General features: G+C 42.6%; 1 protein-coding gene across 3 annotated transcripts in view; it reads left to right on the forward strand.

Moving 5' to 3' along the window:
* The window catches only part of Tsga13 (testis specific 13), a 312,864-nt gene that overhangs the window by 284,024 nt on the left and 943 nt on the right, over window positions 1-27,897 (forward strand). For 2 of the 3 annotated variants that reach the window (XM_035450678.1, XM_035450679.1), the window contains 5 exons: window positions 10,818-10,896; window positions 14,902-14,973; window positions 15,790-15,996; window positions 21,846-21,988; window positions 25,320-25,447. In XM_035450678.1, coding sequence (XP_035306569.1) covers window positions 10,818-10,896; window positions 14,902-14,973; window positions 15,790-15,996; window positions 21,846-21,988; window positions 25,320-25,447 — 629 coding nt within the window. Of the gene's footprint in view, window positions 1-9,396; window positions 9,559-10,817; window positions 10,897-14,901; window positions 14,974-15,789; window positions 15,997-21,845; window positions 21,989-25,319; window positions 25,448-27,897 lie in introns of all 3 variants that reach the window. The other variant, XM_035450677.1, reaches the window with a different exon arrangement.

Below are 27,897 nucleotides of genomic sequence, written 5' to 3' on the forward strand. Positions count from 1 at the left end.
AATTCCATGATTCCTTTATACAAAAAATAATCCATAGGGGCGAGTGAGATGATGACTCAATTTGTAAAGATGCTGAGTAAGATGGACAACCTGAGTTCAGTCCTGGAAGCCCATGAAAAGGGAGAGATGGAGTGATATTTTGTTTGTGATCTAACAAGTAAAGCTAGCCTGAAGATCAGAGTGCAAAGCTAGCCACAGGAGTCAGACACAGAGGTCAGACAGTGGTGATGCACACCTTTAATTTCAACAGCCATGCTAGTTAGCCATAGAAGCTGGGTGGTGGTGGTGGTGGTGCACACCTTTAATCCCAGCACTAGAGAGGAATATAAATGGGAGCTCATGGTCTCAGTCTGTATTCAGTCTGCAGTCTAGGCAGTCTGAGGAGCAGTGCAGTTTGGAGATGCAATCAGAGAACATGATTGCCTGCTGAGCATTGGTAGAGGTGAGAACTGGCTGGCTGCCTTGCTCTTCTCACCTTCAGCTTTAACTCCAATATCTGTCTCTGAGTTCTTACTATTCGTGCTACAGTGAGAATAAGCATCAATGCCACAAAGTTGCTCTCTTATCTCCACAGGTGTGCATGTAAGGCACATGCAGTCCCCTACACACACACACACACACACACACACACACACACACACACACACACACACGGTCATTTTTAAGTGATCTGTAGAAATATATTTGTTTGTTTGTTTGTTTTTCCCTCTGTCCTTCCACAAGGCAGACAGAGCTGCAAATTCTGAGAAAAGGTGTCTGAAATTATAGTTCAGATATTCTGGACCCAAGGAAGACCATTCAGAATTCTCTCTTCAAAATAGAAATAGCCGGGGACTGGAGAGATGGCTCAAGGGTTAAGAGCACTGACTGCTCTTCCAGAGGTCCTGAGTTCAATTCCCAGCAATCACATGGTGGCTCACAACCATCCGTTATGAGATCTGGTGCCCTCTTCTGGTGTGCAGATATACATGGAAGCAGAATGTTGTATACATAATAAATAATAAAATCTTTAAAAGAAAAAATAGAAATAGTTGCCGGGCACTGGTGGCACACGCCTTTAATCTCAGCACTTGGGAGGTAGAGGCAGGTGGATCTCTGTGAGTTCGAAGCCAGCCCACTCTACAGAGCGAGTGCCAGGATAGGCTCCAAAGCCACACAGAGAAACCGTGTCTTGAAAAGCAACAACAACAAAAAATAGAAAGAGTCTATAAGTCCTTAAAGGAAACAGAGCCAAGAAGTGCGTGCAGCCTAATTGCTGCCTGCTGTTCATTTCCTAATGCCATCCCCCTCCCCCACCTCTCCCTCTAAAGAAACACACCAGTGTGAGAAGCCCCAGTGTGAGAAAGAGTTTGGTGTGGTCGGGACAGTTGAAAGGTATCCTGACTTCAGGTGCAGAAGACATTTGAAGACAGGATCAGCAAGACTTACAAAGGACCATTTGGATGTGTTGCATGAAAGAATGAGAAAAATCAAGAATAACTTCAAAGCTGTCATTGTCCAAGTGACAGAATGAGTGGCCTTGCTGCTGAGATAAGGAAGAGGATGAAAGGAATGGGTTAGAAGGGGAGATGGAATGAAGGATTATTTACAAACCCTTCAAGTCTGAGATGCCTATTAGATATCCAAGAACTGTGGTCGCATGGAACTTCCACGCAGAGTCTAAGCTGGAACAGAAACCGGCTGCTGTCTATGTGCTCCGATGTCCCTGGAACGTACAGGAGACTCTGGCACACAGTAGGTGATGAATAAATATTTCTTGGATAAATGAGTGAACATGTGTCTGAAGCTTTTGTAGTTTGATGCCCTGGACCACAGCCCTGGCTGAATAGGGAAGCCAACTGGCAATGGAGACTATTTATCAATAACTAGACTGCTAAGAGAAATTGCAGATGATCCAAACCACTTTTGCCAGAGAAAGGCTGACAAGAACTGGAAAAACAGGAAGCGTTTCTTGTTTCCTTCAGTCAAGTCCCTCTTTTTGATGGAAACTAAGAGGAAGCCCACTGGACAAGGGAACCTGGGAAGTTCGGTATTTCAGCGTGGAGTTTAAAGGAGGGGGTGGTGGGGGCTTGGAGCCAAGAAGCAACAGGTAAATAGAAGTAAAGAGCCCAGGAGAACATCCTGTCATCTGAACTTAACTCTGGATGCAGGACAGGGAAAAAAAGAGGAATGAGGGCCAGGATAGAGGGCTGAACATACCCTTCTAGATGAACTTTTAATACCGAGAGGCCTCCCCTGAGAAGGACAGGAAACACAAATAACAATATGAATTATCCTCATAAGAAAAAGCTGAGTGGGACCATGGGAAAGAAGAGACTTCCCCAAGAGCCCCTCACCCCAGCCCCCATCACTCTAACTCGACTAACATCGATGCTCTCAAAGCTTTTGCCATCTAGTATCCAGTCAGCGGTGAGGATTTAAGGCATAGGCAGGGATAAGATAATAGTTTGGTACAACTTTATATTATCCTCTATTAACTGCTGGGGGCTAGTATGCCACACAGAGGCTGTAGTTATTTGGAAGAGCTAGAAGAAGAGAAAATATTCAGAAATTGAGGGGATAGGGCTCTAGGTGTGGCCCAGAAAATAAAGTGTTTGCTTTGCATAAGTGGAAGAACCCTAGTTCTACCCACAGAAACCATCTAAAATAGGTATGATGGTGTGGGTTTGTAATCCCAGCACTGGGGAGGTGGAGACAGACTGGTCCCTGGTACTCCCTGGCCAGTCAATCTACCTCATTGTGTAGCTCCAGGTTAGCCAGAGGCCCAGATCTCCAAAACACAAGGTCAATAGCACCTGAGGAACAACTGGAGCTGTCCTTTGGCGGGGGCATTACACACAAGCAAGAGGGTGGGAGAGGCTTTTTGGTTTCAGCATCACTGAGATACCAATAAATGATTTCTAGTTGCCTAGAGTCCCTTTTAGTGAGTACAATCAATTATGCTCAGTCATGACATAAATGTCTCCAATATCTGGGTAGAAATCCCTAAGATTAATAATTTCCTTTCTTTGTGAGACAGAGTTATCGGTACTGATCACATCTATTTGCTAAACCATTCTGTATTACAATTGAGCTTCTGAAGCTTGCATTTAAAGGTTAAGAACTGCTACTTCATTCTGTGGTTCCATTAAGTTTAGATCAAAAAGACCAAGAGCCTGTCTGGGGGTGGAGGAGACACCTTAGGATAGATGGAAAGCACGTGCCCTGTTTTATTTATTTATTTATTTATTTATTTATTTATTTATTTTAGTTATTTCTGCCTCTTGTTTTGGAAACATTTGGAAATTTGCAATAGTCATCTCTACTCGAAAGAATTTGCCCGCCCATTCCCCTGTACCCTTCCCCATGCACCTTGTACTTTAAGAACCTATTTTTCCCCCTTTATGTTTCTTTTTTGGTCCTTAGACCCCCGAGAGTCCAATACTAAACTGAATGGAAGTACAGAGGGGAGACTCCACACTCATGGAAGCATATTTCCCCCACGTTAAAAAGACAGGCACACAAACGTATTTCACGGTCCTGATTCTTTGTTTTTAGGTCAGCCATCATCACGCTCCATCTCCATTGTTCTCTATTTCTGCCACTCTACCTCAGCTTCCCATGTGTGCCAGAAGGGCTGCTCCTCACAGAGCTTATTAGCTTAGATAATCATCTTCTCATTCATCTCTGAATAATGCTCATTCTCTTCAGATGTGGTGTTGTTGTGAACAGATTGATAAACCCTAATTCCACTCTCTGCCCATGGATGGAGGGTAGGTTGCTAAATAAATCTCCCCACCCAGTCTCCTTTTTCCAGTGTGCTGGCAGAAATGTTTTGTTTGTGTCTGAGACAGGGTTTCTCTGTTTATCAGCTCTGGCTGTCCTGAGACTCACTCTATAGATCAGGCTGGCCTCATTTTCACAGAGATTCACCTGCCTCTGCCTCCTGAGTGCTATGATTAGAGGCGTGCACCACCACACCTGTCAATCTCTCAGGTTTTTGCCTTATAATTGGCAGCCATGAGTTGTTCTTTAAGGATTGGTCATCTTTGTGAGGTTTTTTGTTTTTTTGTTTTTTTGTTTTTTTCTTGAGACCGGATCTCATGTAGCTCAAGCTCATCTCAGATTCACTATGTAACTGAAGATGACTTTGAACTACTTAGTCTTGGAGCCTCATCTTCCAAGTGCTGAGATTACAGGCATGCACCTCCAAACCTGACAGATGTTTTTGTCTTTTCTGTACTTTCAGGAGTAGCCATTTAGATGCTACCTCCAAGAGAGAGGCTTAGCTTCTTTTTGTTTTGTTTGTTTTTGTTTTTCAAGACAGGGTTTCTCTGTGTAGCCCTAGATGTCCTGACACTCCCTCTGTAGACCTGGGTGGCTTTGAACTCACAGAGATCGTCCTACCTCTGCCCCTCAAGTGTTGGGATTAAAGGTGGTGCCACCATCACCCGGTTAGGCTTAGCTTCTTTTATTGGAGACTGTCTTCCCGTGACTCTGTAGCTTTTCCTCCCAGCACTGAACTTTCTTTTCCCATGTTCTTTAAACACTGTTTGGGATCCTATCAATGTTTGTGTAATTCAAGGCTCTGCCCTAAGCCTGATATCTTCTCAGAGCTCAGAGCACCATTTTTTTCTCCATAATCTCACAGTGCATTGTTTCATTAGCACATTCACCTGGGGCTGACTCCTAAATATGCCATTCTTATCCCAAAAGTCTTAATGCAGTTAGGCTGCTATTATAAAATGATGCGAGGGTTATAAACACAGAAATTTGTCTCTCGTAGTTCTAGGGGCTGACAGTTTAAGACCAAGGTGCTGGCAGATGTTGTCTCTGATAAACTGCCTAGTTCAAGAATGGCATTTCAGTTGTGCCTTCACACGGCAGACAGAACAAAGCTGCTTCCTAGACCCTCCCTTAGAAGGGCATTAGTCATCTCTCCCAAAGGCTGTAACTTCTAGTACCCTCATTGTGAGGGTTAGACATTAACCTATGAACTTGGGAGAATATGAGTTCCCATCTTTAGCTGGGCAATGGTGTCACATGCTTTTAATCCCAGCAGAACTAGGAAGAATTAGGCAGCTCTCTGTGTTCAAGGCCAGTCTGGTCTACAGAGGGAGTTCCAGGACAGCCAGGGCCACACAGAGAAAACCCGCCTCAGAGAGGAAAAAAAATTCCAATCTGTAGCATCAAATTTGTCTCTTCTAAACTCTGGATTCATCTTTTTTAATATTATATTTTATTTTATCTTATTTTGGTGCTAGAAACTAAACCTGGTGTGTCTCATACAAGCCAATCAAGGGCTCTACCACTAGACTACACCACAAGCCTCAGACTCATCATTTAAACTACCTACTAATGACCCTACCTGTCCCAGATAAACTCACCCAAACCAAAGTCATTCATTCCTCACATTTGCTCATATTCTATTATTCTTTAGTTTGTCAAATTACATGTCCTCTTCCTCAGACAATAAGACTAAAATGTGATGCTATTCACGATCCCATGACTACTCAGTCCTGGCAACCCTACCATCCAGGTGCCTTTTCTCTCTATCCACATCCCCTATGGGCTTTAACGACAATGCCTATTTAGACATTTTGTGGTTGCTGTTGTTATAAATTATAGAAATGAACTCTGATTAAGCCAAAAATGTTTATTTGAGAGAATATTGGCAAAGTCTAGAGACTCGGAGGGAAAGCCGAACAACCATTGCTTCAGGAAAAGCTGGATCTGGGGTCTTCAGCAAATAACACAGATTCAATCAACTTTCCTCTGTGTCTCTTCATCAAGCTTTCAGACTCTTGGCAAAGAGATCAAGTCATTCAGAGCCAGGACCCAGGATAGAGGGCACACATCTGTGACTACAACAGACCCTGTTATTACCCAGTCCCTCCCCAGTGTCACCATACCTGCTTGTCTTTATTTCTTCACCATTTTGTAGCCCTACAATCTCTAGTTGTCACTTTCAATGCCACCATTTCCATAGTCTAAAAATATTTTCTATTTTATTCAATTTAGTGTGTGTGTGTGTGTGTGTGTGTGTGTGTGTGTGTGTGTGTTTTGTTGTCTTTGCTGTTCTTGTTGCTTTGAGACAGTGTCTCATGGAGCCCAGGCTGGTGTCAAACTCACTATGTATTTGGGTGTTGGTGGCAAACGTCTTGGGAGGCAGAGGCAGGTGGATCTCTGTGAGTTTGAGGCCATCCTGATCTACAGAGAGAGTTCCAGGACAGGCTCCAAAGCTACACAGAGAAACCCTGTCTCAAAAAACCAAAACAACAACAAGGACAACAAACTCACTATGTAACCAGAGATGATCTTAAATTTCTGATCCTTCTGCCTCCTCTTCCCAAGCGTGCGGTTCATGGGAGCAAACCACCATGTCTGGCTTAGTGTTTAATGTATCTTCTTCCTTAAGACCTGTTGATAACTCTTCAGTGCTCAGACCAATCTACAGGCTTCCTAGCATCTCACCCCTAGCTTCCTTCCTTCTACTTTTTTTTTTTTTTTTTTTTTTTTTTTTTTGGTTTGTCGAGACAGGGTTTCTCTGTGGCTTTGGAGGCTGTCCTGGAACTTGCTCTTGTAGACCAGGCTGGTCTGGAACTCACCGAGATCCTCCTGCCTCTGCCTCCCTGCCTCTGCCTCCCTAGTGCTGGGATTAAAGGCGTGCGCCACCAACGCCTGGCCCTTCCCTCTACTTTTAAACCCTAGACACTCTGCAGTCATTCCAATACCATTGAACAAGTCATCCTTTGTTTCAGTTAAATTTTTAGTTGCACTGTTCCTTCTTCCCCCAAATCTTCCCCTTACCTTATTAATTCAGTTTAAATGTCAGTTCTAAGTCTCTTCTAGGCTCTTTAAAAATATACATACATATTTGTTTTTGTTGTTTGTGTGTGTATTCGAAATGTATGAATGTGTGCCATGTGGGTACCCAGAGAGGACAGAAGAGGACATTAGAGCCTCCAAAGTCAGTTAAAGGTGATTGTGAGCCACCCAACATGGGTACTAGCACCCAAACTCAGATTTCTTGCTTTTAACCTCAGACATTTCTTCTACCCTGGATTAAGTGTTCTTCCTCATTGCTCCCATGGCATCCTGAACTTGCCTCTAACATGGCTATCACATTTTGTTGCACTTTCCTTGTGTTTCTCTCTGGATTAATTGTTCTCCTTAAGGAAACACATTGAATTTATGTCTGGTTTCCATGACCTAGGATGGAGTATGTGCATTGTCACATTTGTTAAAATAAACTGACTTGGAGTACCTTTCATACAAAACACCCAGTGGCTGGAAATATGTATGAAAGTCACATTCACATTTTTAAGGAGCTGACTGTCTTGGAGGGAAACAAAACCAGTGTGTAAGAAAATACAGTTAGAACTACGAGACATCTATGTGCAAAAACAATGCCTGAGGACATGGACCAGAAAGTTGACCTGGTAGCAGTGTGGAGAGGGATCAAATGGTTAGGAAGCGTGTTTTAAGGCGGGATGGAGATGAGGGAGAAGTGCCCCTGTGCATATGACATGCTTGTTGTCTTGAGAGACAGAATGAAAATGCTTGTAAATGAAGAGATACCGGGAAGGGCCGTGGGAGGAGGAGGAGCAATAGGCAAATAGGAGTTCAGACAAACGAGAGCATAGCCTGCAGAGTATTTTTCTTTAAATGTGTGTCTTTGTCTTTTACATTCTGTCTTTGGAACAGAGTGCTTCAGCATTCTAGATTGCTAATCTATCACAAATTCCTCAGTACTTTCAGAATCCAGAAGGGAATCGTGGCCTTCAACATGGAAAGTTTCCCTATTAGGGAACTGTATCTTCCTGAGATTTCCTAATATTCTTACAGGTATCATATGCCGGGTCTTTTTCCTTTCCTCCCTCTTTCCTCTCCCCTGTTCTTCCTTCCCCTTCCCTTCTCTTCCCTTCTTTTTTCACGTCTTTGTCATGGTCTGTCTATATTGCCCGAGATGGCCTCAACCTCCTGATGTCATCCTTCCCATGCCTCCCTCCTCCTCCAGTGTCTGAGTAGCTGGGACAAGGAGCATGTACCACCATACCCAGATACATCTTTCTATCTTGACTGTGTTTTCTGTGTGTGTGGTTCTTTTCCTCCAGCCTTGCCTGCACACAAACAACACAAGATGTACAACTTCTCATTGATAGCAAATTTTTTATTTCAATTTCAATACATACTCAAAGCTAGACGGGCAATTCTAGAAAAAGCTGAGCATGAGAAAAGAATAAAGAACATATTAATAAAAGAAATTAATAAAGAAAATAATAAAGGACTCTTGGGGAGGGACCCTTCAGGGTTTCATTCACTCTAGCCACAGTCTGGACATTATTAGTATTTTTTAAGGATTTATGTATAGACAAGCCAACTGGACAGAAACCCTAAGGAAAAAAGCCTACTGATATGAATCTGGACTATGTTTCCAAACTGGGGTTTTTACAGGACCTGGGCTTACCAGTCTCACCAAAGTTTTACTTAATTTTCAAGGCCCCTGTTGGTTACCTCCCTCCTTGTATTCTTTACTGCTCAAAACAGCAACCACTAGTCTTCCAGTCTGGGTGCTTCAGACACCATCCTACAAGACTCTTCTTAAGTCCCATTTTCTTAATCCTTTAGAAAAATCTCTTTCCCAAGCCCTATTAACCTCTCCTTTGTCTAAATGACAGGTCCCCTCAGCTTGTATTGCATGTTTCCAATGGTCTACATTGAAAAGCATAGCAGGAACTGGAGAGAAGGCTCAACAATTAAGAGTGCTTGCTGCTCTTGTACAGGACCTGAATTGTGTTGCCAACACTCACATCAAGTGTCTTGCAACCGCTTTTAACTATAGCTCCAGGGGGATCCAACACCTCTGGCCCCTGCAGGCCCCAGGACTAACATGCACTGCTCTTCATGCCTAATTAAAAGTCAAATAAATCTTTTTTTTTTTTAAGTATAGTAACTCCACCCTAAACACACACACACACACACACACACACACACACACACACACACACACACACACACACACTTCCCGGGTTCTCAGGCCTTAGCTGTAGATAAGGATGGTAAACTGAAAGTTGGAAGTTCCGCAGACTTTCCTCCTCCATTGCACACGTGATTTCATTTCACTTAGAACCCTTACATAGGTTAAATCTCACCAGTGTCAGAAGATTAGAATGTCACCTTTAAATCACTCATTTAATGATTTAACTTTACAGATGAAATCGAGACTTCTAAGAGATGAAGTCGCTAATGTATTATCGCGTATTTTCCTTTTCTTGTTTCAGAATTAATAATGACTTCCTTTGCTTTCCCTCATTCATTAAATAAATTTAATTTCTCAAGGGCAAGGATCATCATGGTTATTCAGCTCCCACATCTGCAATCCCATCTATTAGTCTTCTCTTGTTTCCAACACAGGATCAACATTGGGTCTGAGCACACAGTGTGTGCTAAGAAAAGAATATTTTATTGACTTGAATCTTCATAGAACGTTTATCATTTAGAGGTGCTAACTTTAGACCTTCCTGCAAGTTGGTTCAGTACTCAGTGAACAGCCATGGGCCCAAAGAAACAAACCAAGTATGTAATCTTCTTTGCTCAACTAAGCTATAAACACCAATTTCTGCTAACTTACTTTGTCCCTCACAGCATTCTAGATGGTGTGAATCAGAGTGTGCCTTTATTAAATATTCTGTAGTTGACCAACTGTTTGCAGAACAAAACAGAGTTGGAACTTTTGTTTCACTGTAGCAACAAAAGGACTTTTGCCAAAAAGAAAGGACCAGGAGGGTCAAGATGAGTACTGCTGGGATATTGAAGAGCTTTTTGTGTAGTTCAAGGCCGAGTATGAGATTCTGTGATATTTTGTAAATACACACACACACACACACACACACACACACACACACACAAATCATTTTGAAAAGTGCTACAATAAAAATGTTGCAACAGTATTATTATGTACTTACAGGAAAAGAATACATCAAAAAGGCACAAACTTTAAGATGTTTATTCTAAAAGAACTTATTGAAACCTATCCAATAGGCTTGGGAAGGCTTTTAAGCCCTTTGGTCTAAACTTGGAGGAGTAGGAATGTAGCTCAGTTGCACGGCCTTGTTTAGCAAGTATAAGTCCCTAGGTTTGATCACTAATGGGAAAAGAAGAGTCAAGGACTCCAGAATACTTTTTTATTAGATATTGCAACTTCCTCCTTCCCCTCAAAAGGAATTGGTATCTGGAGAAAGATGGGGAAGTGAGTGAAATAACAGTTCACCAAACCATCTGCCATTGATGACTATTTTTACCACCCTAGTTCTAGGGAAATAAATGTTTAGATGTGGTTCGGAAAATGATTTGACCATTAATTCAAGCAAAGCCAACAGGAATCAGAAAGTTAGTTGTGAAGTTCCCTGGCTATATTCCTTTCCATGACTGGCCAATTGGCCTTCTCTAGCAAAGTCAGAGCATTTTGACATGGAGGACAAGCAGGTAGGTATTCAAAATAGTCGTAGGTGGTCTTTAAGCAATGATAGTCTAGCTGTCTGCAAGAGTTTCCTTGGGTGTTCTTCTAAAGCAATTTCTTTTAGTGATCCAAAACTCCTATTTAAAAAGTTAACTTACTGGATGCCAGCATATCCTGGAGAAGTCAGTATTTGCTTAACTCTTTAATCTCAAATCTTTTCTCAGCATGCAAGCTGGCTAAGAGTTCTACTCAATTCATGAGCACCTAAATTAGTAATCTCCCAAATTAAGCCCTAACTTAAACAGAGATTGAGAACACACAGAGAGTTGGGACTCTTGAGTCGGTAACATTACTGGATGCTCCACCACTTTTTCAGGTTTCTCGATGACAGGACTTCAAAGACTATGGAAAATGTCTCTGTTAAATTTGAGAAAAAAACAGATCCAGATGACGAGGTAAGAAAAACCAGTAATAGATGTCCTATGTCAGTTTTCCTTGGGATTGCTTAAACTATCTTACAAACAGTGGCTTTATAAACTTCCTATGTAAAAGCAAAGAGAAGCAAACATTTATATTATTTTATTTTATAAAAAAGAAACATAGAAGTTAAGGGGGGCAACAAATCAAGACTCAAAACCTAAAAACTAGTACTTACCTTAGAGTATATTAAATTCTAATTCACCTAGACATCAAGGCTATTTTTTATGTCATTTTTAATTATTTTTAAAGTTAGCATACGAAGTAATGTGTTGTTTTGTTTGTTTGTTCTGTAGTACTAGAGACTAAACCCAGGGCCTCATGTATACCCGTCAATCACTCTATCATCGAGCTATCTCCATAACCCTTTTTTTTTTTTTTTTTTTTGGTTTCCTGAGACAGGGTTTCTCTGTGTAGCTTTGGAGCCTATCCTGGCACTCACTCTGGAGACCAGGCTGGCCTCGAACTCACAGAGATCTGCCTGCCTCTGCCTTCTGAGTGCTAGGATTAAAAGAGTGCACCACCACCAGACAAATTTTTCTTCCTTTTTTTTTTCTTTTTAACTTTTTAATAACAGGTCTCACAAAGTTGCCCAGTGTAACCTTGAACTCAAGATCCTTCTGCCTCTGCCTCTGCCTCTGCCTCTGCCTCTGCCTCTGCCTCTGGATTAGCCAAGACCATAAGCCTGTGCCTCTAAGCTTGGCAAAGTAGTAAGTTTCAATGTGACGTTGGTGTGTCATATGTGTATGTCAGGGTAATTTATTCCTATTTGCCCCCTCCTGCTACTGTTTACCCATCTTCTCTATCTTCCTCTTACTGACTCTCTTTTGTGTTCATGTCACCTATATTCTATAATCTACTGTCCTAGTTAGTTTTGTCAACTTGACAGAGCCTAGAGTCATCTAGAAGGTAGTCTCAATTGAGAAATCACCCAGGTCAAATTGACCTGTAGACGTGTCTGTAGGGTCTTGTCTTGATTGCTAATTGATGTAGAAAGGCCCAGTCCACTATGGGCAGCACCATTCCCTGGGTAAGTACTCTGGCCTAGAAAGCCAGCTAAGCATAAGCCTGGGAGTGAGCCAGCAATTCCTTCATGGTTTCTGCTATAGGTTCCTGCCATGTCTTCTTCCAAAAGTGAACTGTGACCTGGAAGTATAGGCCCAATGAATCTCTCCTTCCCCCAAGGCGCTTTTTATCAGTGTGTTTTTATCATAGCAACAGAAAGGAAACTAGAACACCTACTACCTTGAGATCTCTTCCTCCCATTGATGGTCTCTTTTCTACTTTTGCCCAGCCACACACCACATGCACATATTTAAATCTAGTTTCTGTATGTGAAAGAAAAACAAGTGTATTTATCTTTCTGAGTATGGCTTCTTTTACTTAACAAAATGGGCTCCCATCCATTTTCCTGAAACTGTCATAATTTCATTCTTCTTTAAAGCTAAATAAAATCCATTGTGTATATAGACCACAACTTCTTTGTGCATTCATTTATTGGATATCTGGGCTGTTTTTCACCCCTTAGCGATTGTGAATGGTACAACAATAAGCATGGATATGCATAATCTCTGTGGTTTGTTGATTTGGGAGTAGTATAGAGATGGTAGCCCTGTTTTAAATTCTTTTAAGAAACTTCCACAGGCCTTCCATGGTGGCTGCATTTATACTCCCACCAGCAGTACATAAGGGTTTCAAGGTCACTGCATGTAGCAAAATTCCATTGGTTATCTTGGTTGCTTTCCCAAGATTATCATGTTCAAGTGAATTTTTGAAGCCAACTTTTATTTCACCAGGGATAATGTAAGTCAACTTGGCAAAATTAAAAACATACTCCAATTGTTAGGCTTAGTCAGCTGCTACAGGCTGATTTGGAGCCGAGAAGCAATTCCTCAGCAAAGTCCAGAAGTTAAAATGTTTTCCTCATAGACTTCTCCCCCTAAAATTAATTTTAAAACATTCTTAAGGGGAAAAAGCTTTCAAACATCCCCCCCCCCCAAATTCTATTTTATACATCACACAAAAAACTTGTGAAGCAGGTTTTTCAAAACTTTTGTTTTGAACAAGTAGGTGTTAGTTTTCCAAAAGTCAAAAACAAAACTTTTAGTTCTCTGGATTTGCCCCTTATTTCTTCTTGCTCTTTCTAACAGAAGAGGCTGGGCTGATACTCTCAGTCCTCATCTAACCCAAAAGCCACAATGCCCGGCAGTTTTCCCCTGAAGTACAGTACATTCTTCCCTCCTATGGTTCTACCCAATTCTTGCTGTCTCCTTCATCTCCATCTGCTTTTAGCGTTAGTCACTTTTCAGTGCATACCTCCTTTTCCCAAAACCCCATCTTAACTCTTTGGAGGCATGGCCTCTTCCAAACTGATGCTCCAAACACAGGATTATGCTTGTCCTCTTGTCTTCTGATTTCTGAGTATGCTAAGGAGGTAATTCATGGTGTCTGTCTCCTGTGTTCTTCCTACTTTTATTCATCCTTGGATAACCCAGGCCTAAGTACATGGGCAGGAGCCCTTCCTTTATCAGACAGGACACTCTAACAGTCTAAATGGCAGTACTTCCACTAATCCAATGATGCTAAGTACTACACAGAAGGGACATCAAAAGTTAACTATTTTTTTTGAACATCTCTAAAAGAATTATATTTTGCAGAGATATTCAGATATGGAAAAAATCTGTTTTCCCTTCTTCTGTGAGTGTCAGTTCCCAGTTCAGTTGCTAGAGTTGTCCCCGGAGGCTCCTGGAATCCACATCTCTTAGGTTTTGACCTTTTGTAGCTGCTTTTCTCCTTAAAGGTTAGGCTGGATTAGTCTCTCAGTTGATGTCACCTGATTTTACTGCTGTAGAGGGAAAAGGAAGGGGAAAGGTGTGATTCCACTTGTCTGCTCCTCTATAGTCAATGCAGCAGTGTGTGTGTGTGTGTGTGTGTGTGTGTGTGTGTGTGTGTGTGTGTGTCCATGTGTGTTCATGTGTGTCAGGGTCTATGGGGGTTGAGGGTACATGTGCATATGTGAATGGAGACAAGAAGTCACTCCAAGATTTTGCTCCCCGGGAACTACCCATCTTGTTTTTTTGGACCCAGTCTCTCACTGGTAACCGGCTTCACTGAGTAGGCTAAGGTGACTAGTCAAGGAGCTCCAGGGTCCTACCTGTATTTGCCTCCCCAGAGCTGAGATTGCAATTCTGTGTCTTGATGCATGGCTTTTTATGAGGTTGCTATGGATCTCTTGCTCCCGTGGCAAACACTTCTGTGGATTGAGTTAGCTCACTAGTCTCCTTACAGGAAATTTCCGAGGCAGGTCAACATTACCGTCTACAAACTTCTTCCCGTATCTCAGGATTTCTGAATCCTGCTCTCCTGGCTGTAGACTTTGTTCTAAAAACCCAGAATACAACACAGGCAGAATAGTTTCTCCTCGTTTAGTGTCTAGAAAAGACTCTTTTAGTGAGGATGAAGTGAGGTCTTGCTGTTTAGTAGGTGTGACTACCTAGTAGGCACTAGGTAGATACCTCAGTGGGTAAAGTGTTCATCCAGCAAGTGTGAAGGACCTGAGGTGGGATCCCCAGGTCAGGGGTTGGGAAAGTGGCTAAACTGGTGGAGTGCTTGCCTGGGATGCGCAAAGCCCTCGTTAAATCCCTAGTCCCAGATAGTCCAGGCAAGCCTGGAACCTGTGCTTAAGAGGTAGAGGCAGGAGGATCAGAATTTAGCCTTGGATGCATGAAATCCAGTCCTTAAAAAACATGTTTGTTTGTTTGTTTTTTGTTTTTTTTAAATGTGGCAGTGTGGGCCCATAACTCCAGTTATTTTGGAGGAAGGGCCAAGAGACAGGAGGATCCCAGAGCTTGCTTGCCAGCCAGTCTAGCTGAATCAGGAAGACCCCGATTCAGAGACACTGTTTCAAAAAATAAGGTGGAGAAAAAGACACAAACACACCCGCTCCCCCCCCCCCCCCGCTAAATTCTGTTTCTTGTTTCCAGCTATTTGATACGACTGGGCCATCAAAATTTGTCCTTAAGAACCTCAGATACTACACAACCCATCCAAATATGGTAGGTGGAAAAGCGTGCCCCAAGACCTCTAAGGATGAATTTCAGCAATGGGTCCAGAGCTCCAACTACAGAGCACCCCTAATACCACCAAGTATTCCCCAGTTTCCAGGATGGGGAACCAGGGTTTGGTTGTGAGGTGGGAGGAGAGACTCAGGGAGAAAGTGGTCCCAGCTCCTTTAATTCTTCAGTAGAGAAAACATAATCAGGAAAATATGTAATCCATGCTTCCCCCCTCCCTTCCTCTCTAGTCTTCCTATTCAGAGAAAAAGCAAGCTCCCTGGCGACTGCCCCTTCCCCACCCACACCTTCGGTGACTCAGTGTGCTTCGTGACTGTCTTTCCCTTTTAACCGTGCTACAGCTAGTTAGTAATGCCTGTGCCTGGGGAGAGAGGTTGCTGGAAATGAGAGAAAGCTGAGCTGAGCTTCTGGGGTTTTCTCTCTGCCTCAGAGACAGGTAGAGAAAGGCCAATCAGGCCGAGCCACAAACAACTTCTATTTGTGCCACTAGGGATAGATGCTATCTTTTTTTTTTTTTTTTTTTTCTTTTTGTGACTTTAATCATCTTGTTCTGTTACTATGGAAACCCTTCCGGTGCATTTCCCCAGGCCCCTAGTTTATTTGCAGCTCTAAGAGAAGGCTGTGACAGAGAGCTTCCAAAAGTTTGAAATCAACAAATGTAAAGGCAGGTTTACTCAGGCCCTGCTCATCCTCTCAACCTACCTACCCTGCAGAGGGGGATAAATTGGTCAACTGATTTCCTTAGCCCTCCCTTGACCTAATCCCTTTGTCTTTCTGGAAACCTTTCTCTCTACTTAGGCCAAATACTATGAGCCTTTGAAGCCCAGTAAACTGCAAAGATTCCTGACCCAAAGGAAGAAAATGAATAGTTTTATGATAAAGGTGGCAGAGTATGATCAGGATATGACCTTACTGCTCATGACCAACAACCCACCTCCCTGCTCCGTCAGCCTGCAGGAAGATGATGGCTCGCCAAAATACTTTCCCCCGGACTTTCAGTTCAAGGTAATGGTGCCCAAGCCAGTCTCCTGGGAGCCTATGCATGGATGGACCAGAGGGAGGCAGGGAATAGAGTAAACACGGAGAAAGCCAACTGAACCTAGAGCAGGGTGACCAAGATGCTATCTACCTCCTTCTCATGCCTGGTCATATATTCCATGAAATCAGAATAGCTGTGAGCTTAAAGTCTTCATGGGCTACAAAGAAAGACCCTGTTGTCTCAAAACAAAACAACACATAAAAAATAATTGCTGAACATATTCAGTAAACTAAAAACTGGGACAAGACTATGAAGATGATCCTAGAACATATTCTATCTTGAAGAATCTTGGAATCCAATAGGTTGAAAAATGATGCATATTAAAATAATTCTGACCAGGGTATGTGAATCACCCAAGAATACTTAAGATATAGAAATTATATAGACTAGAGAAGAAGCTCCTTTTTGGGTAAGAGGGGATGATCACGGAGGTGACTTCACTGCAAAAGAATAGGAGAAGTCTTGGAGACTTAAGAAAGGGAAGCACTCTCATGGAGCTATAAAAGAGAAAGTGGCAGGAGATCAAAGCGTGTAAATCAAATTTGTGTTTTAGGAAGAGCATTTGCAGGTTGAAGAAAGGTACATTAGTTACAGAGGAGACAGACAGACAGACAGATTAGTTATATTACTTTAATGGTCGAGATAGGCAATACTGAAAATTTGAGCGAAATTCAAAATAGCAGAGGAAGTGAGAAAAATTGATTTAAGAGCTATTTGGGAGCAGGAGCTAAGAAAGTCCTTGACAGCCTGGAGTCGGGGGCCCCCGATCTAATAGGAAGAAATTAAGTGAAAGTACAAACAGAAGACTCTAACCGAGATTAGAGTCTGGGAGTAGGATAGCCCAAAGACTTCTCTTTATAGCAAAGTATGAGTTGGAAGTTAGTACTTCTGTAGTGACTACATGGGTGGTACTGAGAGATGCCAAACCGCAGTGGCATATACTGAAATAGAGCTCATGAATTCATCGCCTGTGGCCCCCTGGGCCTCAGAATTTGTGCCCTTTGACAGTAACTTCAGTGTTTATTGTGATATTGGGTGTAACGTGTTTCTGAGAAAGAAACAATCTTGGGAGAGAACTGCTGTCCTTAACACAGAGAAGAGAACAGGGCAAACATGCAACCTGAGTGCAGGAAGAGCTTTCTTTCCAAAGCTGTCCCTCGTGGGTCCCGGAGGTCAAGTGCAGGACCTGAGAGTCCTCATGAGCAACAGTACTAGTGGAATTGTATTAGTGGACAATGTCAAGCCTCTGAGTCTAAGGACTAGAAAGCATTCAATCTACAATGGCCCCTTACTATTCCTGCTGCAGCCCCCACCCCCCCATCCCCACCCCGCTCATTTGGTCCTAGGATGTCATGCAAAACAGGTATTCTTTACTGTGCCCAGGCACAGCGGAGATTCCAGTGAGCAGGCTGATGAAAGGACACATCAAAGATTGTAGCTCTTAGTCCCTTCTAAGTGACTCTGTCCCTAGCACTGTCTCCTGTGAGAATGCCTAAGTAACTTTGTTTTACACAATATAACCCTATCTCTACTCATAGTATGGACCAGGTGTAGATACAAGACCTTGTGAAACAAAATTCCTAGGCTGGTAACTGACCTGAGGTGCAGGCTGGTACCTCCAAACCCAAAGAAACCAAAACTAAACCAGCCAACATACTAACCACCAAATCCCTGAGTAAATCACAGATTTTCATTTCTAAGCACCTGAATTAGAAAATGAAAATATTAAGGCAATGGGAATGAAAATTGAACGGGCACATAGAGAGATGCCATCAGAGAATCAAAACATGGGGAAGAAGGGTAGTTCATGGGTCAGGAGTGTACGTGGTTGTAATTACAGAGAAGGAAGGAACAGGAGTCAGGGAGAGAGATAGATAAATAGATAGATCTATTGTATCCCTTGTATCTATCTCTCCATGTGTATATATGTAGGTTACAAAAGGGCTATAGAAGTTTCAGGGTTTGAGAAGAGGGAGGGAGGGAGGGAAAGAGGAAGAGACAGTCAGGAATAGAGAAGGGACTTATTAATATGTCATGGTTAAGACAACTGGTAACTGTCCACTAGTGCCATCTTGGATCCCAAATAACTTTCAGTTCTTTCTTATTTTATTTGCATTTAAACTTTTATAGAGAAAAGAAAAAAGCTTTTATTTTTGAGAGGCAAGGGAGTGACATGGAGGTCAGAGGACAACCTGCCAGAGTAGGTTCTCTCTTTCCATCCTGTAATTGTGGGGATGGAAATCAAACCACCAGGCTTGGCAATATGCTCCTTTATCTACCTTTACCATTGAGCTGCCTCACCACCCTTAGTTATTTCTCCTTTTTGCTCTGAGGTCCAGTTCCTCCAAGGTTCTGCTGTTTTTAATGGCAGGGTCATTAGCTATGTCTTAGTTCCTAGGTTCTGCTGTTTCATTGCCACCTACTAACTTGCAGAGAGTCCTGTGTCTTTGACCTGGACCAGCTTAAAGAGAAGGGGTTCAGAACAAAAAAGGAATAGTTCAGTGGCAACTCCAAGTATTTTTAAAAAGATTTTAAAATTATGAAACTAAGAGCTCAATATGTCGATTGATAGCTCCGTCTCTCCTATTATGTGCCAGACCCTATGAAGGCTAACAAACTCCGGGTGTATTGCAACTAAAGTCTTGGCTGAATGACATCTATGCAGACTACAGGCAAAGAAGCAACCAGGCAGATCACATATAAAGTGACAGGTGCTTTGAAAATGAGGAAAAGGAGATGGGGTGTGAGTGGGAGTTTTAGATAGTGTGATTCAGACAGGTTCTCTGGAGAGGTTGCGACTATTCAATAGATGTTAAGGGCTGGGGAAATAGCATGTGATTGCTGCTCCCGGCATATGGTCTCCTTTGCATAGCCTCACAGTAGGCAGACTTTGATCGAGACTTTCTCAGGAGATAAATCAGGAGAATAAGGCAATTCAAACCAAGGCAGGTGATGAACAGTTCAAATAGTTGATGATTTTTATCTAGGGAGAAACAGAGCCTAGCAGGAATGTGATAGATATCACCAACATTTTTGAGCACACTATACAAGAGGTACTGAATTCATTCTGTTTGGACTATTTTGGAGAGAGCTACAAGGAGATGGATATTGGTTGATTGAAGAGAAAGCTTATTATTAGAATCACTGCCACGACGATTAGTCTCTCTGTGTGTGTGTGTGTGTGTGTGTGTGTATGTGTGTGTGTGTGTGTGTGTGTGTATGTTACATGGGAAGGAGGCTGAACAGGCATGCATATATTAGATCATATGTGGAAATCAGAAGACAACTCTGGAATTAATTCTAGGGTTGGAGCTCAGGTCTCCAGGCTTGGACAGCAAGTGACTTCACCTGCTGAGACAGTTTGCCAACCTTGTGTGTTGTTTCCCCCCTCCTCTCTTTTTTGATATAGGACAACAGGATCACTTGACAGGGAGATTACAGATGAGATATGAGTGTCTGAAAGCTTTTGACTATGTGACCTTTAGGAATGGTAAAATTATTACCTCATAAGACCTTTCATTCTACAGCCTTTCCACAGCTGAGAAAAGAATGTAGTAGATAAGGCAGCTATCTCCAAGGAAGGAAGGTAGTGTTCCATGGGTCTGTTCCCCAATTTATTGTCAAATATTTGGTCTCCCAAGCAATTCACTGACTGGGTCTAAGTGTACTATGTCTGAGACAGAGACAGGCACATCTGTGTCTTTACCCAATGTCAGAATTCATTGAATTACAATAAACTCACAAGCGACTTTGCTTTCTTTGGTTGGCTGCAATTTGCCAAGCAGTCCTGATTTCCCTTGATAGCTGGCTGCTGGCAAACACAGATCTTTTATTACAATCTTAACTACTAATAAAAAAAAACCCTGTCAATTTTGTACACATTACATGTCACAGTGAATCTGTCTATGCCTCTATCCATCTGTAAATATGAAGGTTTCAGAATGGCTAGAAAAGGGGTTATAGAGGCTGCAGAGTTTAAGAAGTTTAAAGAGACCATACTGGAGGCAGAGGCAGAGGCAGAGGCAGAGGCAGAGGCAGAGGCAGAGGCAGAGGCAGAGGCAGAGGCAGAGCAGAGGCAGAGGCAGAGGCAGAGCAGGCAGAGAGGCAGAGGCAGAGGCAGAGGCAGAAGGCAGAGGCAGAGGCAGAGGCAGAGGCAGAGGCAGAGGCAGAGGCAGAGGCAGAGGCAGAGGCAGAGGCAGAGAGAGAGGCAGAGAGGCAGAGAGAGGCAGAGAGAGGCAGAGGCAGAGGCAGAGCAGAGGGCAGAGGCAGAGGCAGAGGCAGAGGCAGAGGCAGAGGCAGAGGCAGAGGAGGCAGAGGCAGAGGCAGAGGCAGAGGCAGAGGCAGAGGCAGAGGCAGAGGCAGAGGCAGAGGCAGAGGCAGAGGCAGAGGCAGAGGCAGAGGCAGAGGCAGAGGCAGAGGCAGAGGCAGAGGCAGAGGCAGAGGCAGAGGCAGAGGCAGAGGCAGAGGCAGAGGCAGAGGCAGAGGCAGAGGCAGAGGCAGAGGCAGAGGCAGAGGCAGAGGCAGAGGCAGAGGCAGAGGCAGAGGCAGAGGCAGAGGCAGAGGCAGAGGCAGAGGCAGAGGCAGAGGCAGAGGCAGAGGCAGAGGCAGAGGCAGAGGCAGAGGCAGAGGCAGAGGCAGAGGCAGAGGCAGAGGCAGAGGCAGAGGCAGAGGCAGAGGCAGAGGCAGAGGCAGAGGCAGAGGCAGAGGCAGAGGCAGAGGAGGCAGGCAGAGGCAGAGGCAGAGGCAGAGGCAGAGGCAGAGGCAGAGGCAGAGGCGAGAGGAGGGCTAGTACAGATGCAAAAGATAAGATTCACAATCCATTTGGGGAAGCACCCAGTTAGAAAGCTTCCGGAAGCATAGAGCAGTGTTGCAGAGACACAGGACCGTGGAGATGGGGTGCAGCATGGGTGAAGGAAAGGGTGGACAGGCCTTGCCAAGTGGTGGAGACAAAGCTGAGCTGACTCTCTCAACCTGTCAGTCCATCCCTTGGCACACACACTGGTCACATGACAGGTCTCTGGGGCTGCCACCATAACAGTGCTAGGTGTCTTCCTCTCTATGTAGTCCAGGAGAGAGCCACTAGTCTGGTGTGTCCAGTAAGGCCTCAGGTTTTTCCTATATGGTTTTACCTTTCAGGTTTAAGTCTGCATCAGGGTTGGTTCTGAAAGGGAGATGGTTTCTTCCTTTTTTTTTTTTTTTTAAAGATTTTATTTATTTATTTATTATGTATACAACATTCTGCTTCCATGTATATCTGCACACCAGAAGAGGGCACCAGATCTCATAATGGGTGGTTGTGAGCCACTATGTGGTTGCTGGGAATTGAACTCAGGACCTCGGGAAGAGCAGTCGGTGCTCTTAACCTCTGAGCCATCTCTCCAGCCCGGGAGATGGTTTCTATGTGTGCTACAAAAAACAGATTCCTCCTCCACTGCATTTACGCTCAAAATGAAGACAAATACTCCTTTGTTAAGTGGGACCAGCTAGAAAGTCACTGTTTTACACAGTATGGAGTAACTCAGGGCAGGGCACAGCCTGACTGCCACAAACGCTTCCGCCTAACCCAGGAACTTACTCTGCCATTCATTTTCAGGAGCCCATGACTTAAGAGTTTTGGGAAAGTTGCCTGACAAGGAATCTCATCTTTTCCCACTCCTCTCGCTGTGGTTTTTGAGTTCCTGCTTTTCCCTCTGATAGATGGGTTGTATTATTTTAACATATTCCACTGTGATTTAGTCCAGGAGCTCAGCTCAGTTTGTAAACTTCTAGGGATTCAGTTTCCTTCCTCCTGTACTTTTTTTTTTTTTCCTCTCAGGAAACTCAACTTCAGCCCAAACCCACCAAGAACTTCTTCCTTCCCACAATGCCTCAGAAAAAGAAGTTAAGACCAGATCTGAAGACAGTCTTCCCTATGAAATGGATAGGTGATCCTCCATCCAAGGGACAACAGTGGTTTAGGTGAAGTGTTAGCTCTTATCGGGCTTCCTTTTTTTCTCTCATCTTCCCCTTGTGCCAATTGCTGCTGTTTCATTTAGCAAACACAAATGGAAACCCAAGGAGATTTAGGATAAGGTCAACTGGAAGAAGATGTCCCAGAGAAGCTGCCTCATGTTGTTTTGCTTGTATAGAAGATGTCAAAACACAAGACACTCTTTGTGTTTCAATACATAGGTGTTGTCTTCAGCAATAGGGCCTCACCATCAGGTAGCAGAGACACAGAAGGACTAAGGAGGCAGGTTCAAGACAGAAGGGTCCCAGCACTGAGGGGTGGATCCTACCCTTAACCAAGAAACTCTCTGCAATTAATACCCCCTGGCAAAGGGAAAGTTGGTTTTCGATAGCGGTGTCTCACTAGGTACATTAAACACATTTCAGGGCAGGCCTCAACAAAACAAAGCAAACTCAATGGTATTTTTTGTGGACTTTTAATTTAATTGTTCTATGTTTTGGCAATTTGATTTGTCTTTTGCTTATTTGTTTGGATTTTCATTTTTTATGGGTTTTGTGTTTCTTATTTTTTTAGTTCTTTTTGTTGGTTTTTCTTTGGGGGGGGGTTGAGACAGAGTTTCTCTGTAGCTTTGAAACTCAATCTGTGGACCAGGATGGCCTTGAACTCACAGAGATTTGCCTGCCCCTACCTCCTGAGTACTGGGATTAAAGGTATGCACCACCACTGCCTGGCCTTTAATTCTTTTTTGGAGAAAGAAAGAACAGAAATTTGGATGAATAAGATCTGGGAGGAGCTTGGGGAGGGGAAATCATGATCAAAATTTTTTGTATGAAAAACATTTTTTCAATAAAAAAACAAAACAAAACAGGGAACATGCCTCTAATCCCAGCACTCAGTGGTAAAGGCAGGCAGATCTCTGTGAGTTTGAGGCCAGCCTGTTTTAGAGTAAGTTCCAGGACAGCCAGGGCTACACAGAGAAAGAAACCTTGTCTTGAAAGACAAAACAGCAACAAAAAAAAGGCAATATGATCTATGACATCACTTATATACTAATGAAAGAAACACAACAATGCAAAACTAAAGTTCTCCACTGACAATAATTTCAAGAATGAAGGAAAACGTATTCATAAGGTCTGTATTTGGAGGAGACAGCAAAATAAAAGTGTAAGTTAAAGACTAGAGGAACAAATGCTATGAGGACACAAAGTAAAAGGATGTCTTGAAGGCTGGGGAGTTGGCTCAGTCAAGTGATCACTGCACTCATTTGAGGACCCAAGTTTAATGTCTAGCACCCATGTTAAAAAGCCAGGCTGTGGTGCAAACCTGTAATGCCAACACTGGGAGGTAGAGACAGGAAGATCGCTGGAGCCTCCTGGCCAGACAGTCAAGCAAACTCCAGGTTCAATGAGAGCCCCTGTCTCAAATCATGAGAGTTATTGAGAAAGACACCCAAAACATGTCTCTGGCCTCCACATTTACCTGCACAAATATGCACTTGTATGCACAGATGGTAAGCACATGCATGAACAATTTTTCAAACGAACATAAAATGCTTTATTTGAAACTATTCATTGTAACGATAAGTCTTTCTGCCAGCTGCCCGAGTTCTGCCCACTGCCACGTTAAGGTCCCATGTTTTATCATGATCTCCATGGTATGGATATCGCCCCCAACCAGCAGGAAGCAGTTTGGAATGAAGGACGACCAAATTCCCAAATATTGTTTATAAATGTTTGTTTTCATTTAAATGGGGTTGGTTATAAATGATAATGGTCACAGTCAATCTCTTTTTAAAGGAAAACAGGGGAATAGGATATAGAAATGAATACTTTACATTGGTATGGATTTTCATTTATTGATTTAACTTTAAGGTCAATTTTGTGATATGTATATTTCTCCTCTTGTTTAGGTATTGTGTTTATACAGACAAATCTTTTAAAATGTAATCCATAATTAAGTACAGATTATATAGTCACCTATAATAGTCATAACTTATAAGTAGTTTAGTTAGGTTTTCTAGATATACAGAGATGTATTTGAGATAGATATTCTTCAAACCTTTCAAAGACCTACAGAACATATGGCATTTAAGTGGTTTAGGGTTTTTCTTGGCAGTGAGACACAACTGCTCCTGGCACACCAATTACGTCAGAAAGGAAGATGGGCATCAAAGAAACTCGTTATGGAGTTTGCTTTCAACATGGCAAGATTAGCCATTTGGGCAAGAAACTGCTCTTGCCTGGACTGTTTGTTGCTGTATAAACTGGACATGCAGGACCCACAGGAAAGTGACTGCTGAACTTACAAAACAAAATGAACAGTCCCGAAGGGTTCCTGCTTCATGGAGAAGTGTGCCAGACACACTGTGGCCTATAGGCTGAAGATGGATGCTCCAACGTAACAGAGGAACTTTGGATGACTGTCCAGGTAGTGAGATGTCTCTGTAATTCTGGAGTTTATATATTTATTATCCTTCTGTGGTCTTTGATGGAGTTGAAGACAGATAGTTATAGTTATAGTTTTCTTCAGTTATTATAAAAGATAAGCTACATATAAGACTTTAGACTCACAAAGATAGATAATAGAATGTTTTCTTTAAAATCTTGCTAAATGTAAATGAACAAAATATCGTAACTATGGTTCTTACTTGATAACTGTTTTGTTATGTATTTTACTACGTTAATTTTAAAACCCTTCTTTTTGTTAATTTTGTTAATTTTAAAACCCTTCTTTTTGTTTAGACAGGAGATGATGGGGGAGGTCCTTCTTGTATGTTTGTCTTATTGGTTGATAAATAAAGTGCTGTTGGCCAATAGGAAAGCAAGATAGGCGGGGCTAGGAGTCTAGGAGGATTCTGGAAAATGTAGTAAGGGGGGTTGCCATGTGGTCCCCAGGAAGACAGGATGCATTCTGCCGGCATCCTCCATAAGTCTTTATAAAATATATAGATTAATAATTATGGTTGATACTTAAGACAGAGATAGCAGATAAGAAATCCTAGTCATTGGCCAGCAGCATTGTAATCAACATAAGAGTCTGTGTGTTATTTCGGGCATCTACGTGGCAGCGGGTCTAGGGTGGCTTGGCGGAAAATTTATCATTACAATTCAAAGGAGGATTTTATCTAATATTGAGAAGACAGGGGATTCTGGAATCAGCTGAAAGGTTTGAAGCATGGCCAGTATCTCAATCCCTCCATTTTTTTTTTTAAACCAACCACCCCAACCCTCTGGCTATTTTCCTTTCTTCCTTGGGATCTCCGGTGATGTAGCTGACTTTTAGGTGGCTAGCCATTAATTCACAGTCCTATATCAACCAAGTACACTTTTGTTGGTTAAGGTTTTCCACTGACAATGATTTCAAGACTGAAGGGAAGTACTCTGAAGTCTATGCTTTGAGGAAACAGAGAAAAATGTATCCTAACCTCATCTTTGCTCCAGCCTCCCAGAGAGAGGCAAAGAAAGACGGTAAGTTCTCCTCTCTCCAACTGTGCTTTGCTAAACTGAGATGTGGGCTAGAGTGAGAATCCACTGGGCTTAGAGACTTGCTTGAGCTGGCATCTTTTGTCATGGGTCCAAACACTACTTTTCCTTATAGAAGGAAAGTTAAGATGGTGCTAGACTATTTTGATACTCACATTTCTAGAAAGTTCAAGAAGGTAAGAGAGTTCCCTGGACTATATCAATCTACCATTTTCATAGTTTTTGCAATAATGATGCATTTTAAAGTAAAAAAAAAACTCTTAAACTAAATAGTATAATTGTTGATAACCTGGATTTGACATTTGGCTACATGTAGTTTAAAATGTATATTTGTGTACAACCTAAAACCTCCCAGATACGTGCACATCATACTTTCTGGAAACCTGCTGTAAAGGACCAAAGGCTAAGTATGTGTGTCACAAGCCTGATGTTCACGTCTTTAACCCTAGCACTTGAGAGACAGAGACAGGCAGATCTCATGAGTTTGAGGTCAACCTGGTCTACATAGTGAGTTCCAGAACAGCTAGAGCTACATAGTGAGACCTTGTCTTGAAACAACAAAAAGTATGTGTGTCTCAGAGGCCAGCAGGTCTCTTTGAGACAGAGGTAAGAATAGGGTTGAAGGGTGTTGGGACAAGGATTTACAGAAGGCATAGTAAGAATGCTCATACATTGTCTCTCATTTGATAACACTCATGGGGGCGGGTGTTCTGTGTTAGGCTCTTACTAAACACCAAAGGTAAAGACAGTCTAGACCACGAAGGGCCTTGTATATTATATAAATATGCAATATGTGCTTGGATTTTCTCCATTATGTAGTTGGGCCCCACTGAAGGGTTTCGGGGTGTCAAACACATAACTGTATATTAGACATGCAATTGATGAGCCTCTAGACTTCACCAGTCACAGCTTTAGCATAAGGCAATCATTATTTTCTTTTAGAGATATAGGTTATATTATACCACCCTTTCCTAGCCTCCTTCCATCGTCTCTGTCTCCTCCTATACTCATTTGCCCCTCCTTCCATTCTATCCCTACCTATGCTTCTCCCCAATTCCCCATATACAACTGAAACCAATCTGTAGTGAGGGGGAAAAATGGATCAATGTATGAAAAAGCTGAAGAAGCACAGTGATCCATCTTGTTTAAAAGAGCCCAGCCTCACCCCACCCTCAGTTTCTTTACTCTTCCACAGGCCTCCTTTACATTACCTGTTCTTGAAAATTGCCAGGTTTCATGACCCTGTCCCTACCTAACTCCCAATAACTATGGTCCAAGGGAGAAGAGGGTCTCTATAGCAGGTCTCTCTTGTCAGACTTTCTTTGGACTCCCCCCAAATAATGACACAGAGACTTATTATTAATTATAAAAGATTCGACTTAGCCTAGGCTTGTTCCCAACTAGCTCTTATAACTTAAATTATCCGGTTTATATTAACATATATTCCGCCACAGGGCTCATTACCTCTCTTCATACTGTACATCCAACCACCTCCACATCTTGTTGGCTTCATCCCCCAGCATGCAGAAGACTCTTTCCAAGTTTTTTCTCTCCTCTGAAGTCATCCTTTTCTTCTCCTGTCTGGCTATTGTCCATTCAGCTCTTTATTAAACCAATCAGAAGATGCCTTGGCAGAGACACATCTTCACAGTGTACAAAAGATGATCCCATAACTGGTCTCTCCTTCTCCAAAGCCTGTTTGTTTTCAGCCCCAGAATATAGATGAGGAAGCATGTTTCTTCCACAAGAGACTCCACATGATGAGCATGGGTTAGAATTTATAAGCCAAATGAGGCAGTTACAATCATTAGCGTAGTCCTCAAAAATTTAAGTTAGATTTATTTATTTTATTTGATGTATGAGTGTTTTGCCCTATATGCTGTGTACTTCATGTGTGGTTGGTTGCCCACAGAGATCAGAAGAGTGGGCATCAGATCCTCTGAAACTAGAGTTACTGATAGCTGTGAACTATCATGTGGGTGCTGAATTGAACCCCAGGTCCTCTGCAAGGGCAACGAGTTCTCTTAAGCACTGAGCCATCTCTCCAGCCCCTAGCATAGTACTTTTAATCAGAATGGAGCAAAGTCTTAAGTAATACCATTATTAAGGATTAGACACATTATTCAGCTTAAATCTGTGTCTGGTGGGAAATTTTTCTTTTGGTTTTTCGAGACAAGGTTTCTCTGTGTATCCCTGGCTATCCTGGAAACACTCTAGACCAGGCTGGCCTCAAACTCAGAAATCTCCCTGCCTCTGCCTCCTAGTGCTGGGGATTTAAGGCATGAGCCAACCATGCCTTAAATTTTTCTTTACTATTTGCAATATAACCTTGGTAAGACTTTGTAATTTTGCAAGAGCCCTGTCTGTAACAGGATGACCTAGGTATACAGGCATAAAGTAGCATATCAGTCTGCAGCCTCTAATGATATTAGTGA

Source organism: Cricetulus griseus (assembly GCF_003668045.3).
Source record: "Cricetulus griseus strain 17A/GY chromosome 1 unlocalized genomic scaffold, alternate assembly CriGri-PICRH-1.0 chr1_0, whole genome shotgun sequence".
Lineage (NCBI taxonomy): Eukaryota > Metazoa > Chordata > Mammalia > Rodentia > Cricetidae > Cricetulus > Cricetulus griseus.